This window comes from Cibotium barometz, chromosome 36 (assembly GCF_041138505.1).
Source record: "Cibotium barometz isolate CiBa-2024 chromosome 36, ASM4113850v1, whole genome shotgun sequence".
Taxonomy (NCBI): Eukaryota; Viridiplantae; Streptophyta; class Polypodiopsida; order Cyatheales; family Cibotiaceae; genus Cibotium; species Cibotium barometz.
The window spans coordinates 32,555,108-32,579,159 of record NC_141081.1 but is presented as its reverse complement, the minus strand read 5'-3'; the positions used below and the strand labels follow the sequence as shown (position 1 = coordinate 32,579,159).

The 24,052-nt window shown below is 46.2% G+C and overlaps 1 protein-coding gene across 2 annotated transcripts in view; it reads right to left on the bottom strand.

Moving 5' to 3' along the window:
• Positions 1-436: 436 nt before the first annotated feature.
• Positions 437-24,052, bottom strand: part of LOC147617813 (CBL-interacting serine/threonine-protein kinase 24-like) — a 75,816-nt gene continuing 52,200 nt past the window's right edge. The window contains exons 7-14 of one of the 2 annotated variants that reach the window (XM_086776073.1): positions 7,741-7,866; positions 7,526-7,615; positions 4,699-4,821; positions 4,439-4,558; positions 4,238-4,354; positions 1,143-1,199; positions 976-1,050; positions 437-835 (exon numbers count right to left, since the gene is read on the bottom strand). In XM_086776073.1, coding sequence (XP_086632199.1) covers positions 746-835; positions 976-1,050; positions 1,143-1,199; positions 4,238-4,354; positions 4,439-4,558; positions 4,699-4,821; positions 7,526-7,615; positions 7,741-7,866 — 798 coding nt within the window. In that variant the 3' untranslated portion in view covers positions 437-745. Of the gene's footprint in view, positions 836-975; positions 1,051-1,142; positions 1,200-4,237; positions 4,355-4,438; positions 4,559-4,698; positions 4,822-7,525; positions 7,616-7,740; positions 7,876-24,052 lie in introns of both variants that reach the window. The other variant, XM_086776072.1, reaches the window with a different exon arrangement.

Here is a 24,052-nt window from a genome sequence, read left to right as displayed (position 1 = left end):
TGCATGGGAAACGCATCGACCCCTATCAGCCAGATAGAGAGCTTGTACCTATGACAGTGAAACTCAAAATGTTTCAGCAACTCCATGGATACATTAAATTGTCATTCTTCTGGATGCCTAGCTCTTTTTAGCTAGATTGTTTTATCTCATCACATGATATCATCACTTCATGTATGTATTTTGACACTGTTGATTTCATAGACTATTTGGTCTTTTGTAGACGTAAATATCGCTTTCTTTCTTTCCACAAGGCAATTTATTGGGCTCAATGAGAATGACCAAAAAAAACTTCCAAACGCACCAATATATAAAAACTCTTTCCTTACTCTGAAGTGAAGAAGCTCTTGGATTTCCCATAAAAGGAAGAGATCATGCAGAGAGGCAGGACTCAAGAAAGCTCTTAAAAAGACCTTCAATCCTAGCATACCCTCAGGTCAAAAGTGAAAATATGAATGCTTACATTTGATAATAAAATCTGTATAAGAGAAAAAAAACACATTAATCTACATAATGGTATTGAGGTAGTATTTACATAAACAATTGTCTTTAACAGTTGGTTTTTACTTTATTTTTTATAAGGAAGCAAACACAATAAGGTACACATGAACTAAGGATGGGAGAAGAGCAACAATACTTAGGATTTCCCACCAAGACTCAAAACATATTTCAACCGCTTTCCCTTATCATATTCATTGAGAGCTACAGCATTACAAAACTGCAAAGAGAGGGAGGTTGACAGCATCATCTAGCAATCACTTGCAGTATCGGAATGGTGGGCCTCTTCCGCGGATTTCCAGACAACATCCCCCAAGTCTCCACACAAGGTTTTGTAGAACTGCAGTGCAAGGATCAGAATCAGAAACCAGGCATGGTATTATCAGGTGGGTGCATTTTTTAAGGTAAACTGCCATCATTACCATTATCCTTGAAGAGGACTATTTAATGTACTGTCGTGCAAATAGGAACCTGGCATACCTTATGATATTCAAGGGTGTCACCAGCTGCTTTCCGCACTTCAACCAGGTACAGAGAGGGTGCCACTTCAAAGACCTACATATATGTAAACAACTGAATGTTGTTCCTTGTGCAACCTATGCACCATTACAAAACTCTCAGCAGAGGAACAAGTTTTGATTTTATACCTCCACAGCAACTGCAAGTTCTGTAGCCCTTTCGCCCCATGGGCCTTCCAGCCTCATCTAATGTATAGAAACACATGTATAAAGTTCTGAACAAAAGCCTATTATTCACAAAATTTGGAGAACGAATAAATGTAGCATTACACAAATGTCACCATAGGAATTTCAAGGCCTACTAAATGCAAGCAAGTAATTATGCTACGCAATACTTAAACTAACTCGAAAGCACTCACATATACTTCCTTACTGTTGATTGTGTTACTGCAGTGAGCGAATTGCACAAATTCATAACGTGCCAAAGTGGCTGAGGGCTGAAAACTCAAGGAAACTACTTGGTTCTCCTGAAGAACTGATTCCTAGACAAAGACAATCCTAGAACCTTTGCCTTACGGAAGACTCTTGCTGCTGATTTGTTGCTCCTTGCCACACTTCAGGCTGCTCACATAGGTGCAGAGGGGCTCGAGGGGTGTGGGCTGTAGCACAAGGCAGAAGAATGAGAAGGGGGTTGTGGAAGACTTCTTATAGGCCTGTGTTTGCAAGTCGGCTTCTTAGAAGCTGGTCGGGCTGCTCACAACTACAAAAATTAATCATTTTTAAAGGTTTGAGCATTACTACTTTGAACGCTGTGTTCACACATGCTGCCCGGCCTGTGCACCTGTGGTTGGCCTTGCCCAGACACAGTCTGCTGACCTGCCCACTTGTGGGTGCCTTGCCCAAACACATTTTTACCTGCCCACTGCTTGGACCTAGCTAGCCCTGACTGCATCCATGTCCCAGAGCAGCCTATCCTTGACAGAGGCTGCCAGTTTGATGAACCGGACTAAAATCCTGCAATCTGCCTAATCGAGACCGACATCTGTGAAAGGGATGTCACATTTTCCCCACTACAATTGCAGCTGCCCTCAGTGTATAGCTTCCAATGGGCACCCAACAAATAAATTGACAAAATCAAGTCTGATATTTCCCAAGGTATTAGGCACCTTGAGAACTGCGAGTCTGCATGGAACCACTAACTCCTTTTTTGAAGCTTACATTGTGCCCTCCTGTTTTGAACACGAGAATCTGCAAATGTTTCACCTTTGAAGGATCGGATCAAGCACGTTGTGATGAAGTGCTTGCAAATAATGAGAATCCTCTTCTGAAAGCAGCTATTGAGAAAGCTCTTGCTAAGATCCACCTTGAAATCAAATGGATCACAAAAACTCTCAACAAAATCCAAAGTAATCCTGCAGATGAAATTGCCATCTGTAGAGATTGTGCTGCCAAACCTCTGACTGGAAGCTGAATCCACATGTATTCCCTTGGCTATGCCTGCTCAAATCAACATCCTCCAACTCTATGCTGGGCTAAGCCAGCCATCCCTAGATAAAGAAGCCTCAGGTACCACAAGACCAAACACGAGCATCAGCGGGTGCTTGAGCTAGAGTGCATGAGACTGGAATTCAAGCCTGATCAGGATCAGTGGTGACTCAAAGCCGAGGAGGCTCGACATACCGAGGACTGCCACAGTGCTGATGAGGCCCAAAGTAGACATGGCCATGAAGACGTCCTAGTTCTCTTCCACCAACAGCTGCAGGCTCTCCAAACTCAGGAATTTTTGTCATTGTCTTCAGCCATCAACCATCTTCCCGAGATCACTTTCAGTAAGTATGCTCGATCCCTCCACTCTTCATTCTTGGTCAAATTGAGGTGCATTTTTCTACAGTCCAAAGGATAAGGACAAAATCGTGCTTGTTGATTGTCATTTGACGCAAAGCATGCACATGGTGGCAAGACTTGTGTAACAAGACAGATCCTCACACCCAGGTTATATGTATTGGAAAAGCATGTGCTCAATGCTCCACCCTTGTGTTGTTTTTGTGGGTGACGGATGTGTTCTATTTTGCAAGGCCCCCATTATGAGGAGTAGCCCTTCTGGTGAGCACCCGGGCACCTGGTAGGGCACCTGGCAGTTCCCAGTTTAGACATTGGATGGTGGCCAAGTATGGTTAGGAGACGGCTTATGTGGACTTGGCACTCTGCCACATAGGATGCATGCTTGTGTAGGCTATGCGACCGCATTCGTGAGTGCTGGGTGGACAGCAAATCGAGGACACACTGTTCTCGGGTTGCCGGGCCCTTCTGAGGGTGCAGACGGTCTCAGATGGCCGTGGGAGCTGCGCCACAAGTCCCTACGAGACTTCGTTGTAGTCTAATATGGTCCCAGTTGATGATGTAGCCAGTTGGTCATTTTGGACCAGGTCTTGGGTTGGCCGACGTGGCCGACCTTGGGTACTATATATAGAGTAGTTTGGCAGCCTTAGTTCTTCATTGTGTTCAAGCACTCTTGTAAGCAAGATATCATCCATCCATAGTTTGTCTACATCACCATCAAAGCTCCTTACTTGAGGCACACGCGTGGGCGGACACCATCAGTTTGTAATCCAACAGGTAAAAGGTAACATGTCTTCACCTACATATGGATTAAAAATTCTGCTCTCCTCTTTCATTTTATTTGCCTGATGATTATTGCAAACCTGTTATTTCCAAAATTTACCTTCCTCTAGCCATTTGAAAACAATTTGTTTAGTTTTTTCTGTTGCCTCCATTAAAAAATAATGGGTTGAGAGCTATGAAATATGCTCTAAGAACCCTGCCATGCGATAAAGCATCACCTCCAAATCCACACCTGCTGTTGCTTTAAGTTGTAAAGCCAAATTCTTGAACAGATGCCCCCACGTTCACCATTTTTGGTCTGAACTTTGAAAGAATTTCCTTGCTCCAAGCAACTAATATGTCTAATCGCAACACACTACCTCCATAGCTCGGGTTTTAAATACTTTCCTACAAACTTAAGAATAATTTACAAAAATGCCCTCTTCATGTACGTATATATATTTGAGTACGTATGTACGTTCATACACAAATATATATTTGTATTTGTGTGCGTACGTGCGTATGTAAATACATCTACGTTTTTGTATTTGTGTATGTATGTACGTACATACATATGTATGTATGTATGTACCTATGCATGTTTGTATGTATGTATGCATCTGTGCATCAGTGTGTAGTTACCTTGCAACCACCTGTTTGGATGTGGAAAAAGTATGTAGTACCTTGTAACCACGTGTGTGGACGTGGAAACCCATCTTTTTGGCCACTGCTTCCATTTTCGCCATTATCTCTCTTGCTGGGCATCTTGAGATGTATCTTGTCTGGCGTTTAACATGGTCCTAGAAGAACAAAACTCAAAATCAGCCCACAAACATAATTTGTTGACATCATCTGAAAACCAAAAACATACAGCATAAATTTACCTGCCGTCTATCAAATAGAGCTGAGAGATTGAGGCCTTGTGAAAGTGTAATAAGCTCAAAAGCATTCATTGTATACGGGCCTGTGTCATGGTACTCCCTCTGGTCGCTAACATACTTCTCCTGACGGCAGATACATTCCATCTTAATAACAATGTGCAGGCCAAAAACCCAACATTCCTTTCTTACAGGGATTGATTTGCAGAAAAAGTCCATAGAAACTATTGATGGAATGCCCAGACGAAAGACCCTTGTTTCTGTACCTCTGAATCATCAAAAACAGCTTGAATGTCATCTAAAGTGACGTCTTCATCTTCATAAAGCCTCACGGGCGAGTAGTTTTTCTTGAACCAGTCATCATTCCGGATTCCTGTGATTGTGATTCGCTGCAAAAAGGATAAAAATGTCCGAACCCTATAAGAAGATGTTGTAAGCCCAACGGGGAGCGTGCAGGTGACAGATGCAACCACATGTACGAGAGATAAAGATAGAGAGAGAGACAAGGGGGAGAGAGAGATGGGAATAGGGGTTTCACACAGTAGGGTTTCACACAGTACAGCACGCTAAGCGGGGAACATGCCCAACCGCCTCTTCAGGAAGTTATTTCAGGAACAATCCACGACTTTTCCAAGCCAAGACCAATACAATAAATGAATACAATATCAAACAAAAGTGCCGATGTCAAGGTCGGGCTGAGTCGTTGTCGAGGCACAAGATAACTGATGATGCCGAGCTCACCACGAGGATGACCCACAAGAGTCTTACACCGGGCTAGTACCAATATCCAATATCTGAATCAAGTCTTTGTTATTCACAAGAAATCTCACAAGAAACTTGAGGGAGAGATGTTGAGAGAGATGCACGGCTGTCCAAGGTTCTTTCACCAAAAAGAGAGGAGGCTTTGCTTCAAGGGGTGGCAGCCCTCCAAAAGAAGGCGGTTGACACTTGGTTTAGGTGGTGCTATTGGGCAGCAGAGGGCAGCAAACAGGCGGCTAAGGAGGAGCACACAGCGATGAAAATCTAGCGGAAACGCCGGCTCTGGGGTGACAGAGGTGCCGGCCACGGCGAGCTCTGGGCGGTGGAGGCACCGGCGGCAAGTGGCAGAAAACAGCTCTGGGCGGTGGCAACGCCGGCGGAAGGCAGCAGAGCTGAGCTTTGGGGTGGCAGCGCTTCTTCACAGGGCGGCGGCTGAGCAGGGTGGTGCCAAGGTGTTGCTTGGAGTTAGAGAAGGAAAAAGAGGTCAATGATGCCCACCACATGTCTTCTTCAAGAATCTCCAAGGAGTACCCTTCTCTATATTCCACCATGAGGGTACAAGGTTCCTCCGGTTTGATGTCCTCTTTCCAAAGGTGCCCTTTGCTTTTTGGTCAACAAAGTTTGACTTTTGCTTTTTCTTGCTTTTTGACCAAGATGGGTGCTTTTTTTCCCAATTCCAACTTTAGGAACCCTGTTCTCATGTATCCATTATCCTGTCCATGTGTTCGGGCATGAGTTCTATCACGTGAAAAGAGCTTGGAGGACCAAATAGTTATAGATGCACACAAATGAGGCTGCACAAAAAATCTGGAGAACAGGGTAGGGTGACTTGCCACAAAAGGGATGGGAAGAGAAGGGGTTGTAACACACGTGCAGAAGCATGCTTGATTATGCCCTGATTAATCACTTAATGCAAAAAGACCACAGAAATGACCTAATCATATCACCAAAAAATGATAATATTCAATGCTGAATTCCGGCCGAACTCTTTCCTACGTTAAGCTACATCTAGAAAAGGTGACTCGTCTGCCTGGCTGCTCCCAGGGTTGAATCTTCCTCCTTGAAATTATCCTGCTGCTGCTCCCAGACTCACCTTTGCTGCTCTGGGAATCGACATTGCAGAGCTGGCATTTGGGTGCCTTCATTGGCCTTGCACGTTTAAACATTGCCTCTGCTTTATTTGCAAAAGCTGTTACGAAAGCTGCTAGGCTTGCCTATGCCATGCGTTCTTGGTCTTCCCAACGGTACCGCTCCTCACGGATTGCATGTTCTAGCTGGTACAAATCTGAAGAGCAAAAAGCTAACTTGTGTACCTAGACTCTAGCAAAAACTGCACGCAAGACTCCCATATGCAAAACTATCACATGGATCTACAACAGAACCCTATGCAAAGATCTATGCAAACTAATGCACATGAGTGTGGGAGAAACCTAGCGCACCCTCTATGCAAAATACCTCATGACGCACCTAATGCAAGAACTCACTGTGGGCTGACTTGAAGCTCTGTACCACTATAGCATGCATGCAGAAGCATGCTTGATTATGCCCTAATTAATGCTGATTAGCAAGTTGATTAATGCTAGTTAAAGACCTAGTCACTCAACACAGCAAGTGCACAAGAAGGCCAGAGAAATGACCTAATCTATGTATATTGCCAAAAGATGATTATATACAATGTTGAACTTGGATCTAGACTGTGATATAGACTGCAATCTGGATTCCTTCCTATGTGCACTAAGCTACATCTTCCCAAAGTGACTTGTCTGGCTGTTCCCCGGGCTGAATCTTGCTCTTTAAGAAAGCCCTTCTACTTGCTTCTGCTGCTTTGGGAACTGGCACTGCAGCGCAAGCGTTTCGATGCCTTCACCTGCCCCTCAGCCGCCTATTTATATGTTCCTGCAAGGCTGATTGGCTGGTGGACTGCTGATCGGCCAGCCCACAGCCCCATAAAAAAATGTCTTCCTAGTCCACACTTGGGCACACGGGCTGTCCCCCTTCTGCATTCCCAAGGGATAGCAATCCTTCCTCTGAACTTGCCCTTGAATTGGCTGATACTTGGGGCTATGTCCACGGTGCACACTTGATGCACATGTAAGGGCTGATGTTGAAAGAAGTGCCATGTGCAGGGAGGTGGGGTTGGGATGAGGGGTGAAAGGGGGGAGTCCCCTCATGGGAGGGGTGACGTGTGTCATGAGGGATGAGGGGCTGGAGTGACATGCCACATAAAGAGTGGAAGGGATGACAGGTGACAGGTGGAGGGTAATGTACACAAACTTGATCGCTAGAATTACATTAGTCTGAACAGTGAGAATCACATCATCCATACAAACTTACTTTATGAGGGTCAGGTTCTAATATTCTATATATGAGAGACTTTGCACCGTGAGAGAACCATGTTGGACAAGAAAACTCTGCTGCATTGACCTGCAACAAGTCACAATCACAACACAGGTTAAGCCATACAAAAAACACCCAAGTCAATATATATCAGAGTAAAACTTGACTTCCAGAAAGAGGAATTAAATTCATGTTGTTATATTTTACTATACCTTTCGATAAAGTGTTGCCAAGTCAGGTTCATCAAAGGGAAGAAAGCCAGCCATTAGCACATAACAGATAACACCACAAGACCAAACATCTGCCACAGCACCTGCATATCCTCTATTACTCAGTACCTGTTGACACTAAAACATATCAGCCATGAGACTGCAAGAAAACATATGTCCAAGTTAGTGCATGTATATGTATGCGTACATGCATGTATGTATATATGCATGCATGGATGCATGTAGTATGCATGTACTGTAGGTCTTGGGTTTTCATAGGTACAAGCCTAGCTATGGGGGATCAAAGAGATCCATGGTGTGTGTGTGTGTGCACGCGCACGTGCGCAGAGAGAGAGAGAGAAAAAAAGAAAGAAAGAAAGAAAGCTATATTAACGTCTACTAGAGGCTGAACTCGACCTATGAGACAAATCAATGTACAACTGTCAATGTCTTCTGGATGTCCAGAAAAAAAAGGACAAAATTAAAATGAAATAAACTATGAAAGTACTGAGCTAGTGGGGGGGTGTGATGGATGGAGCATTACTGCTAGACGCTCAGTATGCAACCTATATGCGTAGGGTATACAAGAATGCAATGCAGATCTGTCTAGCTCCAACCAGTACCATAATGGGGGTGTAATATGTGATACATAGGCGATGGCGAGGCAAAAATACCTCGGAGCATGATCTCCGGGTGTGAGTGTAAGTGAGCTAGCCGTTCCTGGATATGGTGCTGATGTCGAGCCCGTATCTCTGTGATCTCCCTGTAATGTAGTCTAGGAGTCTGGTAGGCTGGTGCTCTCAGTCTCCGTATGGCTCGGAGGTCCGGAGAGAGTCTTTGTTTGGTGGGTGTTGGTAGGAGGTTTGCCTACAGGGGATCAATTGTGCAGGAGGAAGGTTGTAGTAGGACTTTGTGTTTTCTACACCACTTGCCTAGAGAATAGCCACCATTTATTTATGCATTGCCTGGTTGCTAAACATGTTTGGGATTTTGTTCCCGAGCTTGGTGGTCCATTGCACACACACATGTTTCGGTCAGGGATTGGGTTTTCGGCAATATTCTGGGTGCAATAGTGAAGGCTGCACTTGTGGATTTGTTCCATTTCTTTAGGTGGATTGGCTTGTGGCACATATGGCTCACCCGAAATGCATTCATCTTTGATGGCCAATCGGGTATACAAGGCCATATTGGTCGAGTTTGGGGCTTGCTGTTGTGGCAGCTTTCGGCCATGGCTTCTACGCATGTGATAGGCCAAGAGTTGGCCGCTTCTTGGATTTGGATCGTCCGCACAACTCCATTGCATGCATAGTTGATAGAGGGTTTTTTCCCAGCGGCATCGTCACTACTCGGAAAAATGTGTCAATTGACTGGACTATCTACTATCTACTAATTCTATCCCGCCTTTGTCTAAGTTTGTGTTCTAGCCCAGCTGTTGGCCATGAGACCTGCGTATATTACCTTTGCATAATATTACGTTCTTACCTTTACGAAAAAAAAAAGAGAGAGAGAAAGAAAGCATATTATATTAAGCGTCTACTAAAGACCCAATGGGCCTATGAGACCAAAGTGATACAATAATGTCCATGGCATATCTCATCATGGAATGGAAAATAAAACAGAAAGAAAACATAAACATAGCTATCTCACTGGGGTGATACAAAACTGTCCATGGAAACTCATCATGGAATACTAAGAACATAGAAACATGAGAGCAACATTAGCTCCGAGTAGATGGTATACCACTCTCCAAAATATCAAGGATGGGGCTAATGAGTATGGCCGAGAGGTCTCCCTCAGCTATGTCATGTGGAAAGGTAGCTCGATGGCAGTGGAGCATGTCCTGGATCTGGAGCTGATGAGGTGATCGTGGCCGACGGGGGGGCCGAGGGCGTCGGGCACGCTGGAGTGCAGAGGCTCGGTCCGAGGTAACTCCTCTCGCGTGAGGTGTGTCCAGAGAAGCTCATGGACGGTCCACAAGATCCACTATGTCGGTGTCCTCCACCTCCTGGGTCCGGAAGAAACTGGTGATGGTTGGTTGGCGAGGGAGGGGGCGGGGTGGTTGGGGCTGAGGCTCTCTCAAGAAGGTGTCCTTGTGTCTACGGAGCTCAAGCAGGAAGAGGCCCAGGCAACGTTGGTCCTGGAAGTCAATGATCCTGGAGAGTGGACCGAATCCCTCACGAAATAGACCGTGAAACCTCCCGCAGATCTCATAGTATACTGGGCAGCGGCATATGTAATTCTCCTCTGTCTCAACCTTAAGATCTCTCGCAGATTCTGTAAAGAAACAGTTCTGTGAAAAGATAGGCTGTCAAGGAACAGAACAGAGTGAAGATTTCATATGCAACTTGGTGAAGAAGAGTTGTTCGTCCCCGACCTCAGCCACCAGATCTCCCAAACTAGCCCCATCTTTAATTTCAACAAGCGAAGGCATTTTAGAAGCCTTCTGATGCAAGAGCAACAAAGGAAGGCCAGCTCAACCTTTGAGTTGCAAGGAAGAGCAGAAGGCCAACACTAGAGCGTCATCACCTTGTTTCAAAAGGCTCAACTACAGATTAGCTCTTCTTCAACTGAGGCGATTCTACAGCACTCAACCCATCAATGCAGCCAGCACACACATAAGCAGCTACAACGGATCCGTCTCCCACAACCTCTTCCTCAAATTCGTGGATGGAGGCAGCCTCCCCATCTTTGTCAAGAAATCTAGAAGCAGCTTCAGCCGTTTCATTACACGCAGAAAACAAGGTGACGTTCAAGCAGTTGTTTGCCGGCTGGTACAAGAGTGCAGTGGCGTAGACCTTGTCATCTCGAGACCACGAGAGTTTGTCAAAAAGGAGCCGACCTTGCTCTGTGCAGCATCATCAGCATGCAATAACGCAACGCAACAACGCAACGTCATCAAGCAACACGTTGCAACGTCATCAGAACACACAATCGCTTTACATCCATACAGTCCCTTGAGTTGGTGATTTGCAAAGCTCAACAAGCAAAGCTTAACATTATTGGAGCTTGTGGCAGCTAGGCACCAGCACTGAACTTTGTGGGGCCAGCTGCGTAGAGAGGAAGACTCAACATAACAGGGCTGCATGCACAGCAGCGCAGAGTGTTGCAGCTCATCATCGCCTTGTTTCAAGGCTTAGCGTAGACCATTGCTTGTTCAAGGCTCAGAGTGGGCAGCGTTGCTAGCGCAAAAACCAATGCATGAGGTACAACACAGGCAGCATTGCTAACTCAGAAGGTACCATTGCTTACTTACGCTGATTTGTCAGAGGACAGTGCTGAAAACAACAACACAGGCTTGGCTATGATTCAGCAAACGCTCAGTCTACCACATACAGCAGCGTAGTATTTTTTATTTTTTATTTTTTTTTCAACACACTGCAACGGACCTAGTGTAACATCATCAGCACGCACGCGCTTCAGTCGACCACACACTGCAACGGACCTAGTGTACCATCATCAGCACGCAAGCGCTTCAGTCGACCACACACTGCAACGGACCTGGTGTAACATCATCAGCACGCAAGCGCTTCAGTCGACCACACACAATCAAGCCTTAGTACTTTGCTTGCAGCAGGCACCAGTGTTGAGGTCTGTGGTGTTGAGGGAGAGTAAGCAGCTCTCTTGCTCAAGCATAGAGGGGAGAAGAAGCTGAGCGAGAGTAAGTAGCTCTATTGCTCAAGCACAGAGAGGAGAGGAAGAAGATCTACAACTGGCCGCCAGTAATGTAAAGAAAAGAGTAAAGAAAAGAGAGGGCCACCAACAACGTGAGAGTTCTTTTAACATTTTTGAGTTAGGGTTGGGCCTCCTTTTCACATTTTGGCCATTTCCTATGCCCATTTGCTTTTGTCCAGCCCACACTCTAGTGCTTTTGACCACTTACCTTGGCTGGTGACATCTTGCTTCTTTATTGTTCGACGGAGGACAATGCGGCGGACCTCTTCACGAAGTCTCTACCTCAGGCTATACTCCGGCGGCACTCCAGCTCACTGGGGTTGGTTCCACATCCAGGAGCTAAGAGGGGGTGTTAGCAATCATCTCCTGTCTGTATATTTACACCAGGGCCTTTGTTGTGGGTGTACCCACCCGATTTAGGTGTTTTCTCATTTTTCCCCACTCTCCATATTTTTTCCTTGGTGTGGAAGACTGTATGACTGCTCTGCTGCCCCCGACTTTCTCGTGTGTGCTGGCCGACATGGTCTGCTACTGGCCGATTGGAGGGCAGAGCTGGTCGTGGGCATTTTTGCCTGCTATCGGCTGTTTTTCAGTAGGCCGACTGGCTATCTGGGGCCATATAAAATGGCCCCTTCCCCCCCCCCCCCACTTTTCATCTTGTCTTCCAGGATTTCCCCCCCATATAGCAGAGTTGTACGCTTCTCTCTCTCTCTCTCTCTCTCTCTCTCTCTCTCTTCATTTCTGCGTTTTTCTGCTGTGCACTTGCTCTAGGTGTTTTCAGATCTTGTCTTCATCTCCGCTACATATTTTGACAGAGTTCACATTTAACTCTACATGAGGCCGACCTTGAGATATGTTCTTTTGGCTCCTATGGATGCCAACACGATCTCGTTTTCTTTGGGGCCAGGACATTTACTTTTGGATGTAGTATATGTCATTTGGGATGCATGGTATCTGATTATATGGTGCATTATGTGGATTTACATGCATCACATGCACATTCTCACCTGAGCAATTATTTGGACCATGGATTTGATGAGATTTCTGGTAGTCATTTCACTTTGGACGAGGAGCTTGGATACTTCGTTTTTGATCCATGTGGTCACACTTTTATTCCATGGTTAGATGGTCTATACTTTGGATATCCATTTGACCCAGGCGGAGTTATAGCAAGCTACGTCATCGACATGGGTGTCTATCCATTTGACCCAAAAGGATTGGTCAGCCACAACATTGACATTGGCTCTCTACAGTGTCCATTTAATCTAGGTGGTTGGAGAGCCATTGCTTTGGAGCCTATATGGTTTGGATTTACATTCCATGTATGTGGTCACACTTGTGTAGATTACCTCATCTTTGGGGCGATACTAGTATCTTTTCCATTTGATCCTGAAGGAAACTCGACTAGCTTCGTCATCGACAGTGGTTCCTTATCCTTTCCACTTGCACCAGATTATCGAGGAACCATTGCCTTGGATTTTGTTTGCCTCGGATTTCCTTTCGATCTAGGCGGTTGCATAGATAGCCTCATCATCGACGGGAGTCCTTCATCCTTTCCATTTGACCCTGGGGGAATATGATTCATGTATGGGTTTTCCATTACATCGACATTCCACCATGGATGTGATTTTTTTTTTGGCTTTTGTACATAGCCACTTGTATATGTCTTTTCTTTGGGCATGACCACCCTTTCATTTCGAGGACGAAATCATTATAGGAGGGGATGGTTTGTAATGAAGCAAATGGATTTCTAAACGGTGATTTACAAGAGGAAGTTTATATGGTACAGCCAGAAGGATATGTACACCACTGAGGTACCCCACTCATGGATGCAGATTAACGAAAGCATTATATGGTTTGAAGCAAGCACCTCGTGCATAAGCCGATATCTTATCTCCCTTGGATTTCAAGTTTCTTCAGCAGATTCTTCACTCTATGTGAAGAAAACAGATCATGGGATTGTCTTACTTATCATCTATGTGGATGACTTGATTGTCATAGGAGATGTTATGCATGTCTCAAAGGGCGCCTTGCCCGTAGAAGTAGGCAGTGTATTGTTGTAAGCAAACTCTACCACTGACAAATACTTCTCCCAATCTGATTTGCGATCAACCACATAGCATTTCAAAAGATCAAGCACTGCTGAATTTGCAATCTCATTCTGCCCATCTGTCTCAGGATGATATGCAGAAGAGAAATTCAGCTTCGTTCCCATGTTATCAAACAATGCTCGCCAAAAGAGACTTGTGGTGCGAGGATCACAATCCCCCACAATCGTCTTTGGCATACCATGATGCTTGAAAACTTGTGCCACAAATATCTCTGCCATATACTCTGGCTTTATGGTCTTCCGTACCGGAATAAAATGTGCCTGCTTACTGAACCTATCTACAATAGTCCAGATGGCATCTCCCTTGCTGCGTCTTAGGAAGACCTGTGATAAAATCCATGGCAATACTCTCCCAAGGCTGATTCGGAATCGGCAACGGTTGAAGCAACCCTGGAGTCTTATGCCTGTCAAACTTAACTTTCTGGCAAACCATGCATTCGCACACATAGTAATCTGTCTTTACGCATTCTTGGCCAGAAAAAGTATCTCTCCAAAGCCTGTGTAGTGGCAAGGATTCCTACATAAGGCAGTGCATGGCATTCATCCATCACTTTCTGCCTCAAATCCTAGCGATTATGAAACATCAAATACCCATCACGTATGGAGTAATTCGGGGCTGCTATACCCTGAATGAAAACCAGCCCATATATGCTGAAAATCATCATCTATATGATAAGAATTTCGCATATTTGATAAGTCCTGATGATAGGCTACTGTAATAGCACTTACTTGAGGCCTTCGGGATAATGCATCGGCCACTACATTCTTCTTACCAGGAGTATGTTAAATCTGAAAATGAAACATAGATAGGAAGTTTGCCCATCTCATGTGTTTCTCAGATAGCTTAGTTTGTGTAAGAAAATACGGTAGACTCTGATGATCAGTCTTAATGGTAAATTCAGCTCCCAAAAGATAATGCTTCCACATCGTGAGAGCATGAATCACTGCCAATAACTCTTTCTCGTAAACCTGCAAGTAGAGTTCGGCATGTTGCAACCAACGGCTCTCATATGCCACTGCATGGCCTTCTTGCTTCAACACTGCACCAATACAACTCAAACATGCATCACATTCCACCGAGAAAGGTTTATGCAAATTTGGAATGATCAACACCGGTCCAGTCATGATTGCTTCCTTTAACTTAAGAAAGGCATTCCTTTGCTTGTCACCCCAGTGAAAAGTAGCTTTCTTCTTTGTTAAATCATACAAAGGCGAAGCAATCTCAACAAAGAGCTTAATAAACCAGCGATAATGTGAGCATAATCCCAGAAAGCTCCTGATCTCATGTACATTCTTCAATTCTGGCCAATCTTTTATAGCCTACAACTTGGCGGATTCATACGTACCCCATCCTTGGATACAATATGACCAAGGTAATGAATTTCAGCCAAGAAAAATTCACTCTTCTTGCCATTAATGTAGAGCTTATGGCGACGAAGCTCTTCAAACACTATGGCCAAATGCTCCTTATGCTACTCTTCATCTTTAGAGAACACAATGATGTCATCAAGAAAGTACCTGTGAACTTTCTGTGTGCTCTGAAGATACGATCCATCATACGATTAAATGTGGCAGGAGCATTGGTAAGTCCAAAAGGGACCACCAAGAACTCATAAAGCCCAAACTGCATACGAAAAGCAATTTTGTGAATATCCTGAGAGACCACCTATATCTGATGATATTCACTCTTAAGATCGATGCGGCTAAAACATGTTGCACCCTCCAACCTATCCAAAATATCATCGATACGTGGTATCCGAAACCTGTTCTTTATCATCACCTTGTTAAGGGCACGATAATCCACACACATCTTGTACGTCCCGTCTTTCTTTTGCACTAGCAACACAGGTGAGCAATAAGGAGATGAACTAGGGCGTATCAACCCTTTCTCAAGCAAGTCATTAACCTGCACCATAATCTCTTCTTGCTGACTTGCTGTAAGGAGGTCTATTTAGGGGCGTACCCCCAGGTATCACATCAATACGATGATCCTCGGGACGCTCAGGTGGCAACTCTCCTAGTAACGCATCCCTGAAACAATCACCATAACCACGCAAAAATTCTATGCGCTCTCGGGTTAGATGATCTACATTTACATTCTCATGTTCATATTGTTTTTGTACAAAAACCAAATAAGAACAAGCTGACTTCTTCATTATTTTGGAAACCTAAACATGACTTACGATAGGTATGGTACTACCTGGAGTACCAGCTTCTATAACAAGCTCTCTACCTCTATGAACAAAGCTGATTTTCTTAGACTTATAGTCCTTCTTGGGCCCCATACGAGCATGCCAAGGCATCCCCAACAAAACATCACATCCTGGAGAGGAGCAACCAAGAAACTCTCATGATCAAGATATCCCTGTATATGAATTCGGAGTTTGCCAATGATCGGCGTTACATCAACTCCTTTACCCTCAAAGGCGGCATCTGCATTCATTTGAGTCCCAAAATCTGATACATCCAAGCCTATGTACCAAAATGAAATTATCTGTGGATACATCATCAAACAAAAAGAGTGCGGGCTGATCCCTCAATTGTCCCCATGCTTTACATATTGTTCTATGATCCGGGGGTTGCCCCGTGTTACCCTGCACATTGGGCGCAACATTCACATGAGGCTTTTCTGCATTAGAATCTGCATTCTTGGGGTTCTGCGGGCATTTAGGATATATGTGATCCTTACTACCGCAACCAAAACATTTCCCATCACGTACATAATCAAGCCTCTGCTGTTTTGACAGCCCAAAATCATTGTGTTTACCCCCCGGCTTCTTAGACGAGTTTCCCTTTGTATCTAAGACATCTTTCTGCTCACTTTTAGAGGGCTGTCCACCCTTTTTCTGGTCATAACCAGCCCATCTCTTGCCCTTAAATGAATCTGAATTTGACTTGTTTTTAACCCACTTCATATGCAAATTTTCAGCTATGAGTGCCGAGTTTATCAACTGCTGAAGAGTCTGATTTGGGTACACCTGTAAGCTCTCTTGAATGATGGGGTGCAAACCTGATTCAAACTTCCGTTTCTTCTCCCCATTAGAAAGAGACATAAAGGGAGTAACTTTCAGCAGTACCTTCTAGTACTTAGCTATATATGTCTGCACTGTCTCCCCTTCATCCTGCTTCAACCAATCCCACTCTTTGCGTACATTCTTGGCAAAGTTTGAAGGCAAGAATTGAGCATAATACTGAATTTTAAAGTCATCCCATGTGCAGGCAGCACTTGCATCCAAAAGCTTGGCCATCCACCAATCACTAGCTGTCTCTTTGAGATGCATACCCACTTGCCTGAGTTTAGACTTCTCAGAGAAATCTTCATTGCGAAAAGCAATTTCAAACTGTCTCACAAAAGCAAGCACCTTCGTAGTGTCCATCTTGCCATAGAAGTTCTCAAACTTCACATCTTTGTCTCCCGACTTGAACTCTCGGCTTTTCTTTTTAGAACGATACCTGTCTCTAGCCCCATGTTTAGGCTTAGGAGACTCATGCCTGGGTCTCTTCCCACGTACTCGAGACACGCTCCTGGAGTGGTGAGAATCTTCACTTGAAGAACGCTCTCGGCGTGAAGATGCATAACGGTGACCAGGATCTACATCTCCTGATGTACTGGAATCTGCATGTGCTTCCACATGGGGAGTCCTTTTTGTACCTGCATCACCCAATACATCCTTTTTGCCTTTCAAATAAGATATGGCTAGCTCTCTAGGATCTTCATATCCCATCTTTACTGCTATGGCCTCAAAGGTTGTATCGTCACCTGAACCCTTCTTTTTCTTTTCATTCAAAACCCTTTGCACATCAAGGTCATTCTTGAGAGACCGCAATTCAGCTGTCTCCTCACGATAGCGTCTAACTTGATGCTTGAGAGCCTCTATCTTTGACAGTACATCGGCCTGGTCAGAATATGCGGATTTAGCAAACCGCTATGCATCTGAATGCTCAGCAGACCCTGCTTGCATGCTCATGTTTCACAATCTGTATGCTCAACAAAAAGCTTTCCGTATGCCCAAAAATCGTCTTTCTCAAGCAAAGAAAGAAACCAATGCTCTGATACCACTGTCACAAGCAAGGGCACGTGTATATGGAACCAATTCACTACCAAAACAACATACATACATTGTCACGTGCATCCCGCACTTGGATGCCACGTAGACATTCTGTACAGAAGGTGCAGGACCTGGGATGGTGAACTGGTCCCATGTGAGCCCAGTCCGGGACGAGTCAGCCAGGGATCCATCTCAGTCGTCCGAGGTCAGGTGTGCATTGTCCTGCACATGAGTCCAAGGTCAGGTGTGCATTGTCCTGCACATGAAGCAGTGCCAATCCGCGCTGTGAGTCTCCCTCTGGAATGATGTCGGATGTGCTGTGTATCTGGTTTGCAACTGGATGCCAGACATCTGTAGGCATGTAGTTTGCATGTAGAGTTGGGGTCAGCCCATAGGGCTACCCCAGGACAAGGGTTTGCATGTGCATACTTAGATGGGCATGGGGGAGGTATAGAACCACCCCCAAGGGGCCAGGAGGGCCCAAGACTTTGCCCACCAGCCAAGGCAAGGGCTGGAGGGGCAGTCGGCCAGCTCCAGAGCCTCTGGACAGGCAGCCGACAGAGGGTAAAAACCCTAGAACAGCAGGCGGCCAGGTGTGGGGGGCAGTCCCACATCTATGCGCAGCATGCCCAGCAGCCAGGGGCTGTCCCAGAGTCATGCGCAGGCTGGACAGGTGTGAAAACACTTTATTAAAGTGTGAACACAATTTATTACAAGACTCAGTCGTGGGCTGTCCTGAAGCCAGCCGACTGCATGAAGGGAGGGGTATAAATACCCCAGCCCATAATCCCATTATTCATCTCACAATTCACCAAGAGCCTCAAGCATTCAAGGGCCAGGACAGCCAAGGGTTTGCTAAAGCTAAGGGGTGAAGGACTGAAGGTCAAGGGCAGGTTTTCCAGCCAAGAAAAGGTCAAGTACTTTGTATTTGTTTCAGATTTACATCATTCTAATAAAGCAAATACACCATCCGTGGTGGGGGCCCTACAGAGGGTAATTGGGACCCAATACTGTGTCCTTCTCCATCTCCCCCTTCTCTCTCTATTTTCTGCACATCGTCTTTCAGTTTTGTGCGTTAATTCCGTCGCGAAAAGAGTGCTGTTTTCTGAGTTTTGAAGTACCGATCCTTCTCCGAAGCTTCCGCATATTACAGTGGTATCAGAGCCTACTTCAAGGACGAAGATTCAGCAAAGAAAACCAGAAAATTTTTTCGCTCGTGTGGTTGGTTTTTAGACGCCGGTGGACTACCCCTTTCGGAGTGACTCCTGTCCCTCGAAGGACGGTTGGTTTTTAGCCTCCGGAAGTCTCCCACACAGATAGTGGATGGTCAGATTGCGTTCCGGAAAGGAACTGCATTTTCCAGCTATGGCGAACTTCGGCGACGAGAGAGAACCAGAACCATGGGACCAGAGTGCACCAGGCAGCCCAGCTAGGGCACCCGGCTTGAGTGTACAAGACATGTTCCAGCAGATGATGCGAGCAATCGCAGACCAGACAACCAAGTTGGATGAGCAGAAGGCGCGGATTTTGGCTCTGGAGGAGCGTTCTCGCTCTCCAGCGTCGCGTTTTCCATCTCCTCCTCCCTCTCCTTCCGTACCCCAGATACCAGATCTTCGTCACAGGGACCCTCTCGAGGGGTCACAGCCGCAGCCAAGCTCCTTGCTTGAGATGCAGATGCGTGCATTGGAGATTCGACAACGAGAAGACGAAGCCATGCGACGAGTGGAACACGAGCGTTACCTCCGAGCTTTGGACGCCAGATTGACACTGGCGGCGCCCTCGAATCATTTTCCCGAGAAAATGAACTTCAGTAAGTATAATGGTAAACTCGATCCCACTACTCTGTATTCATGGTTACATCAATTTGAAGCTTACTTTGCCGCAGTTAGGAAATCAGATATTGACAAAGTGATCTTAACCAGTTGGTATTTGGAAGGTGAGGCCATTCCTTGGTGGACTCAGTGGGCTCATGCCCACACCAGATCAGGTATGGCAGCTTATGGGTGGGACGAGTTCGTCCGGGACCTTAAGCAGCGGTTTTTACCGCCCCACTACCTTGAGCGACTCGAAGACGAGTTCAGGGGAGCGCGTCAGAACGCGCAACCAGTCCTTCAGTTTGCCAATAGAATTTCGACCTTGTGTCTACAATTAGGCTTATCTGATGCGGACAAGAAAGGGCAGTTTTTGTATGGCTTGGACACGCACATCCAATGGGAGGTGCGTATGTTTAGACCAGCCACCTTTGAGGACGCACTCTCGCTTGCGCAGAGTGCAGAAATGAAACACAATGGTGGCAAGCCCAAGACTTCCCAGCCGGCTTCTCCCAAGGCTAACACCTCGGGGGGCAAAAGCCAGAACCAGACGGGGTCTTCCCCAGGACAGAGCCCGGGAGCCTCTGGCTCCAAGAACTCGAACAATGCGTCTAAGCTTACTCCAGACCAGAAAGCGGAGGCAGGCAAGACAGGTGGCAAGTTGAGTGCTGAGGAGCTTGCTCAGTACAGGAAGGAGGGTAGATGTTACTTTTGTCACACAAAAGGACATACTTCTCGGGATTGTCCGAAGAAGCCTCCAAAGCCCGCCGCCGCCTCCACAGCTTCCGTGGTGAGCACAGCTCCCACACAGACCCCAGTGGCTACCCCTAGTTCTTCAACCCCCGGTGCTTCAGTTGGAGCAATTATTAGCCGGGAGCTCGAAGATAAGCAGAAGGGCGCCCATGACCAGGAGTATGAGCGCAACGAATTGCTCAAGTCCTTTGGCTACATAGGTGGCCAGAGAGTCGTTGTCTTGTTTGACAGCGGCAGCACGGAGGATGTGATCACGGAAGAGGCCGCTAGGCGTGCCCGTTTCGATCTAACTCCGGTGGACAAACAAGTGGAGGGTTTTAGCACAGGTATGACAACGAGCGTCAAGTATGAAGCTCTAGGTGCTAAGTTAGTAATTCAGGGCATAGAGTTTGTGCGTGACTTTATGGTTGCCCCTCTTGTAGGAGCAGACATAATTTTGGGGATCCAGTGGTTTCACAAGTTTCTCCCTGATGTCAAGTGGGACAAGCACACGTTCTAGATTGATCGGAATGTGTCAAACACCCCTGTGACCATTAAGTGTGAGCCAGGTATTCCAAACTTTCCGCTCATAAGCCACTTGCAGGCTAAGCGAGCAGTCAGGAAAGGCGCACAGTGTGCGATGATTTACATCCAGACAGCCCAGACGGTGGCCAGTGCTTCCGAGAAGTACTTGGTTCTCCATGAAAAGTTCCAGAAAATTTTTCTTCGGGACAGTCTCCCTCCCCAGCTTCCCCCGTCCAGACCGGAGGATCACAAGATTGACCTCCTCCCAGGCTCGGAACCCCCGAGCAAGTTTCCGTATCGCCTTTCTAAGGCAATGGAATCGGAGTTGGACCGCCAACTCCAAGAATTGTTGCAAGCTGGCTTCATCCGCCCCAGCGTGTCGCCGTTTGCAGCACCGATCTTATTTGTCAAGAAGAAAGATGGGTCTTCTCGGTTGTGTGTCGATTATCGTGCACTCAACAAGCTGACTATCAAGAGCAGATTCCCGATGCCTCGAATTGACTATATTCTCGAGAGGTTGAATGGAGCTAAGGTGTTCTCTAAATTGGATTTAAAGAGTGGGTACCACCAGGTTCGGATTGTTGAGGGGGACATCCCCAAGACAGCTTTCCGTACAGAACGGGCCCACTATGAATTTGTGGTCATGCCATTTGGTTTGACGAACGCCCCAGCTACATTTAACCGCATGATGATGCGTATTTTCCGGGAGTTGATTGGAGTGTGTGTGTTCATATTTTTGGACGACATACTCATATTTTCAGCTACAGTTGAGCAGCATGACATTGATGTGGAGAAAGTCCTTAGGTTGCTGGAAAGCAACGAGCTCTATGTCAATGAAAAGAAGTCAGAATTTTATCTGTTCCAGGTGTATTACTTGGGATATATAATCAGTGCCGAAGGCATTCAACTTGATCCGGCTAAAGTGGCCGAGATTGTTAACTGGGAAGTACCTCAGACTGCTTATGACATTAGATCATTTGTGGGTATATGCCAGGCATATTCCACCCACATTGACAAGTTTTCTGATCTCTCGGCAGACCTCACCGATCTGCTAAAGGGAGTGAAAACAAGGAGGCAAAAGATTCGAATGACTCCACGAGCGTTGGAGGCATTCCAGAACCTCAAGGTGGCTTTGTCAGAAGCGCCTTGTTTAGCCCTTGCCTCGTGGGACGAACCATTTCAGGTGATCACCGATGCGAGTAACATCGCAATTGGAGGTGTATTGCAACAGCATGGTCATCCAGTAGCTTACATGTCTCGTAAGTTACTGCCCGCCGAAAAGAACTACTCAGTCTACGATCGTGAACTCCTAGCAGTTATACAGGCCTTGAAACATTGGAAACATTTCCTGTATGGCCGTGACTTTGAGGTTCGCACTGACCATCAGGCATTGCGCTGGATTCAGACGATGCCCAGTGCACAGTGGAGTGATCGACAGCACCGCTGGAGTCAGATATTCCAGCAGTTCGGTGGTATGATTGAGTACCTTCCAGGAAAGGCCAATCCAGTGGCCGATGCTTTGAGCAGGAAGGGACAAGTATCTGCGATTCAGACCACTAGACTGGACCTTGTTGGTACAGGACTAGAAGACATGAAGCACACGTACGCGGATTCCGAGGAATTCGGTACTCAGTGGGAACAGGCATTGGATGCCACAGGACCATGCCATTTTCTGATACGCGATGGTTGGCTTTACTACAAAGGCCGACTGTGTGTCATGAAATCATTCCGGGCAGCTCTTCTCCATGATGCCCATGACGCCATTACAGGTGGTCATAGGGGCATGAATTCGACTCTGGAGAAGTTAGAACAGCAATACTATTGGCCAAAGATGAGGCGTGATGTGTTTACTTATGTACAACGCTGTGACATTTGTCAAAAGGTGAAAGCTCCTCGTGGAAAGAAGATAGGGTTGTTACAGCCTTTGCCAATTCCTGAGGGTCCTTTCCAAGACATTTCGATGGACTTTGTCACAAATCTGCCTCCCAGTCCGAGTAAGCGTAATACACAGTGTTTGACTATTGTTGACAGGTTCAGCAAATTTGTGATGCTTATTCCTTGCAGGGCCAATGTGACCGCCGAGGATGTTGCCCAGCTATTCATTCGGCATTGGTACCCGATTGGTGGGATTCCTAGGACCATAGTGTCAGACCGAGATGCCAAGTTTACCAGTCATTTTTGGAGGGCATTGTTTGATAATTTTGGTACTAAGTTGAATTTTTCCAGTGCATTCCACCCACAGACAGATGGCCAGACAGAGATATACAACCAGTTGGCCTTTGATGTGCTGAAGTGTTATGTCCACGATCAGCAAGGTAAGTGGGAATCGTTTTTGCCTTTAGTTCAAGCTGTGTTGAATGACTCTTTTTCTTCAGCTATTGGCAGGACTCCATATGAGGCAGCGTTTGGAAGGCCTTTCCAGTCGTTGTTAACCAGGACTTCGTCTTCAGTACCGAAGGCGAACAGAGTGACGGAGTCTTACCAGGAGATCCTAGAGTCCGTTAAAGACAGGTTGGCTAAAGCGCAAGAGGCCTACACTCGACAGGCCAATAAAGACCGAAGGGACATGAAGTTTTCGGAAGGAGATTGGGTATATCTTCGGATTATGAAGCAAAGATTAAAGCAGGTGGGCAAGCGATGCCCAAAGTTGTCTTTCAGGAGCTTCGGACCATTCCCCATCCGGAAAAAGATTAATGAGGTGTCTATGCAGTTAAAGCTACCTCCGAGTTGGACTATGCACGATGTATTTCATGTCAGTTGGTTAAAGCCATATGCAGGTCCACCCCCTTCAGAGGTCAAAGACGAAGCGGAACCAGACATCATTGATGAAGCTGAGGTAATGGTTCCAGAACAGATCCTTCTGCACCGTTTCAAGCATGGCTCAGGCCGAAGACTACGACAGTTCCTCACGAAGTTTCAGGACCGGGGAACTCATGAAGCGGTATGGCTCGACAAAGAATTTTTCGAAGACTATCCGGCTTTATTGACGGATTATTTGGAGGCTATGCAGCTTCCGTCAAGTTAAGCAGAAGGGGATGTCACGTGCATCCCGCACTTGGATGCCACGTAGACATTCTGTACAGAAGGTGCAGGACCTGGGATGGTGAACTGGTCCCATGTGAACCCAGTCCGGGACGAGTCAGCCAGGGATCCATCTCAGTCGTCCGAGGTCAGGTGTGCATTGTCCTGCACATGAGTCCAAGGTCAGGTGTGCATTGTCCTGCACATGAAGCAGTGCTAGTCCGCGCTGTGAGTCTCCCTCTGGAATGATGTCGGATGTGCTGTGTATCTGGTTTGCAACTGGATGCCAGACATCTGTAGGCATGTAGTTTGCATGTAGAGTTGGGGTCAGCCCATAGGGCTACCCCAGGACAAGGGTTTGCATGTGCATACTTAGATGGGCATGGGGGAGGTAT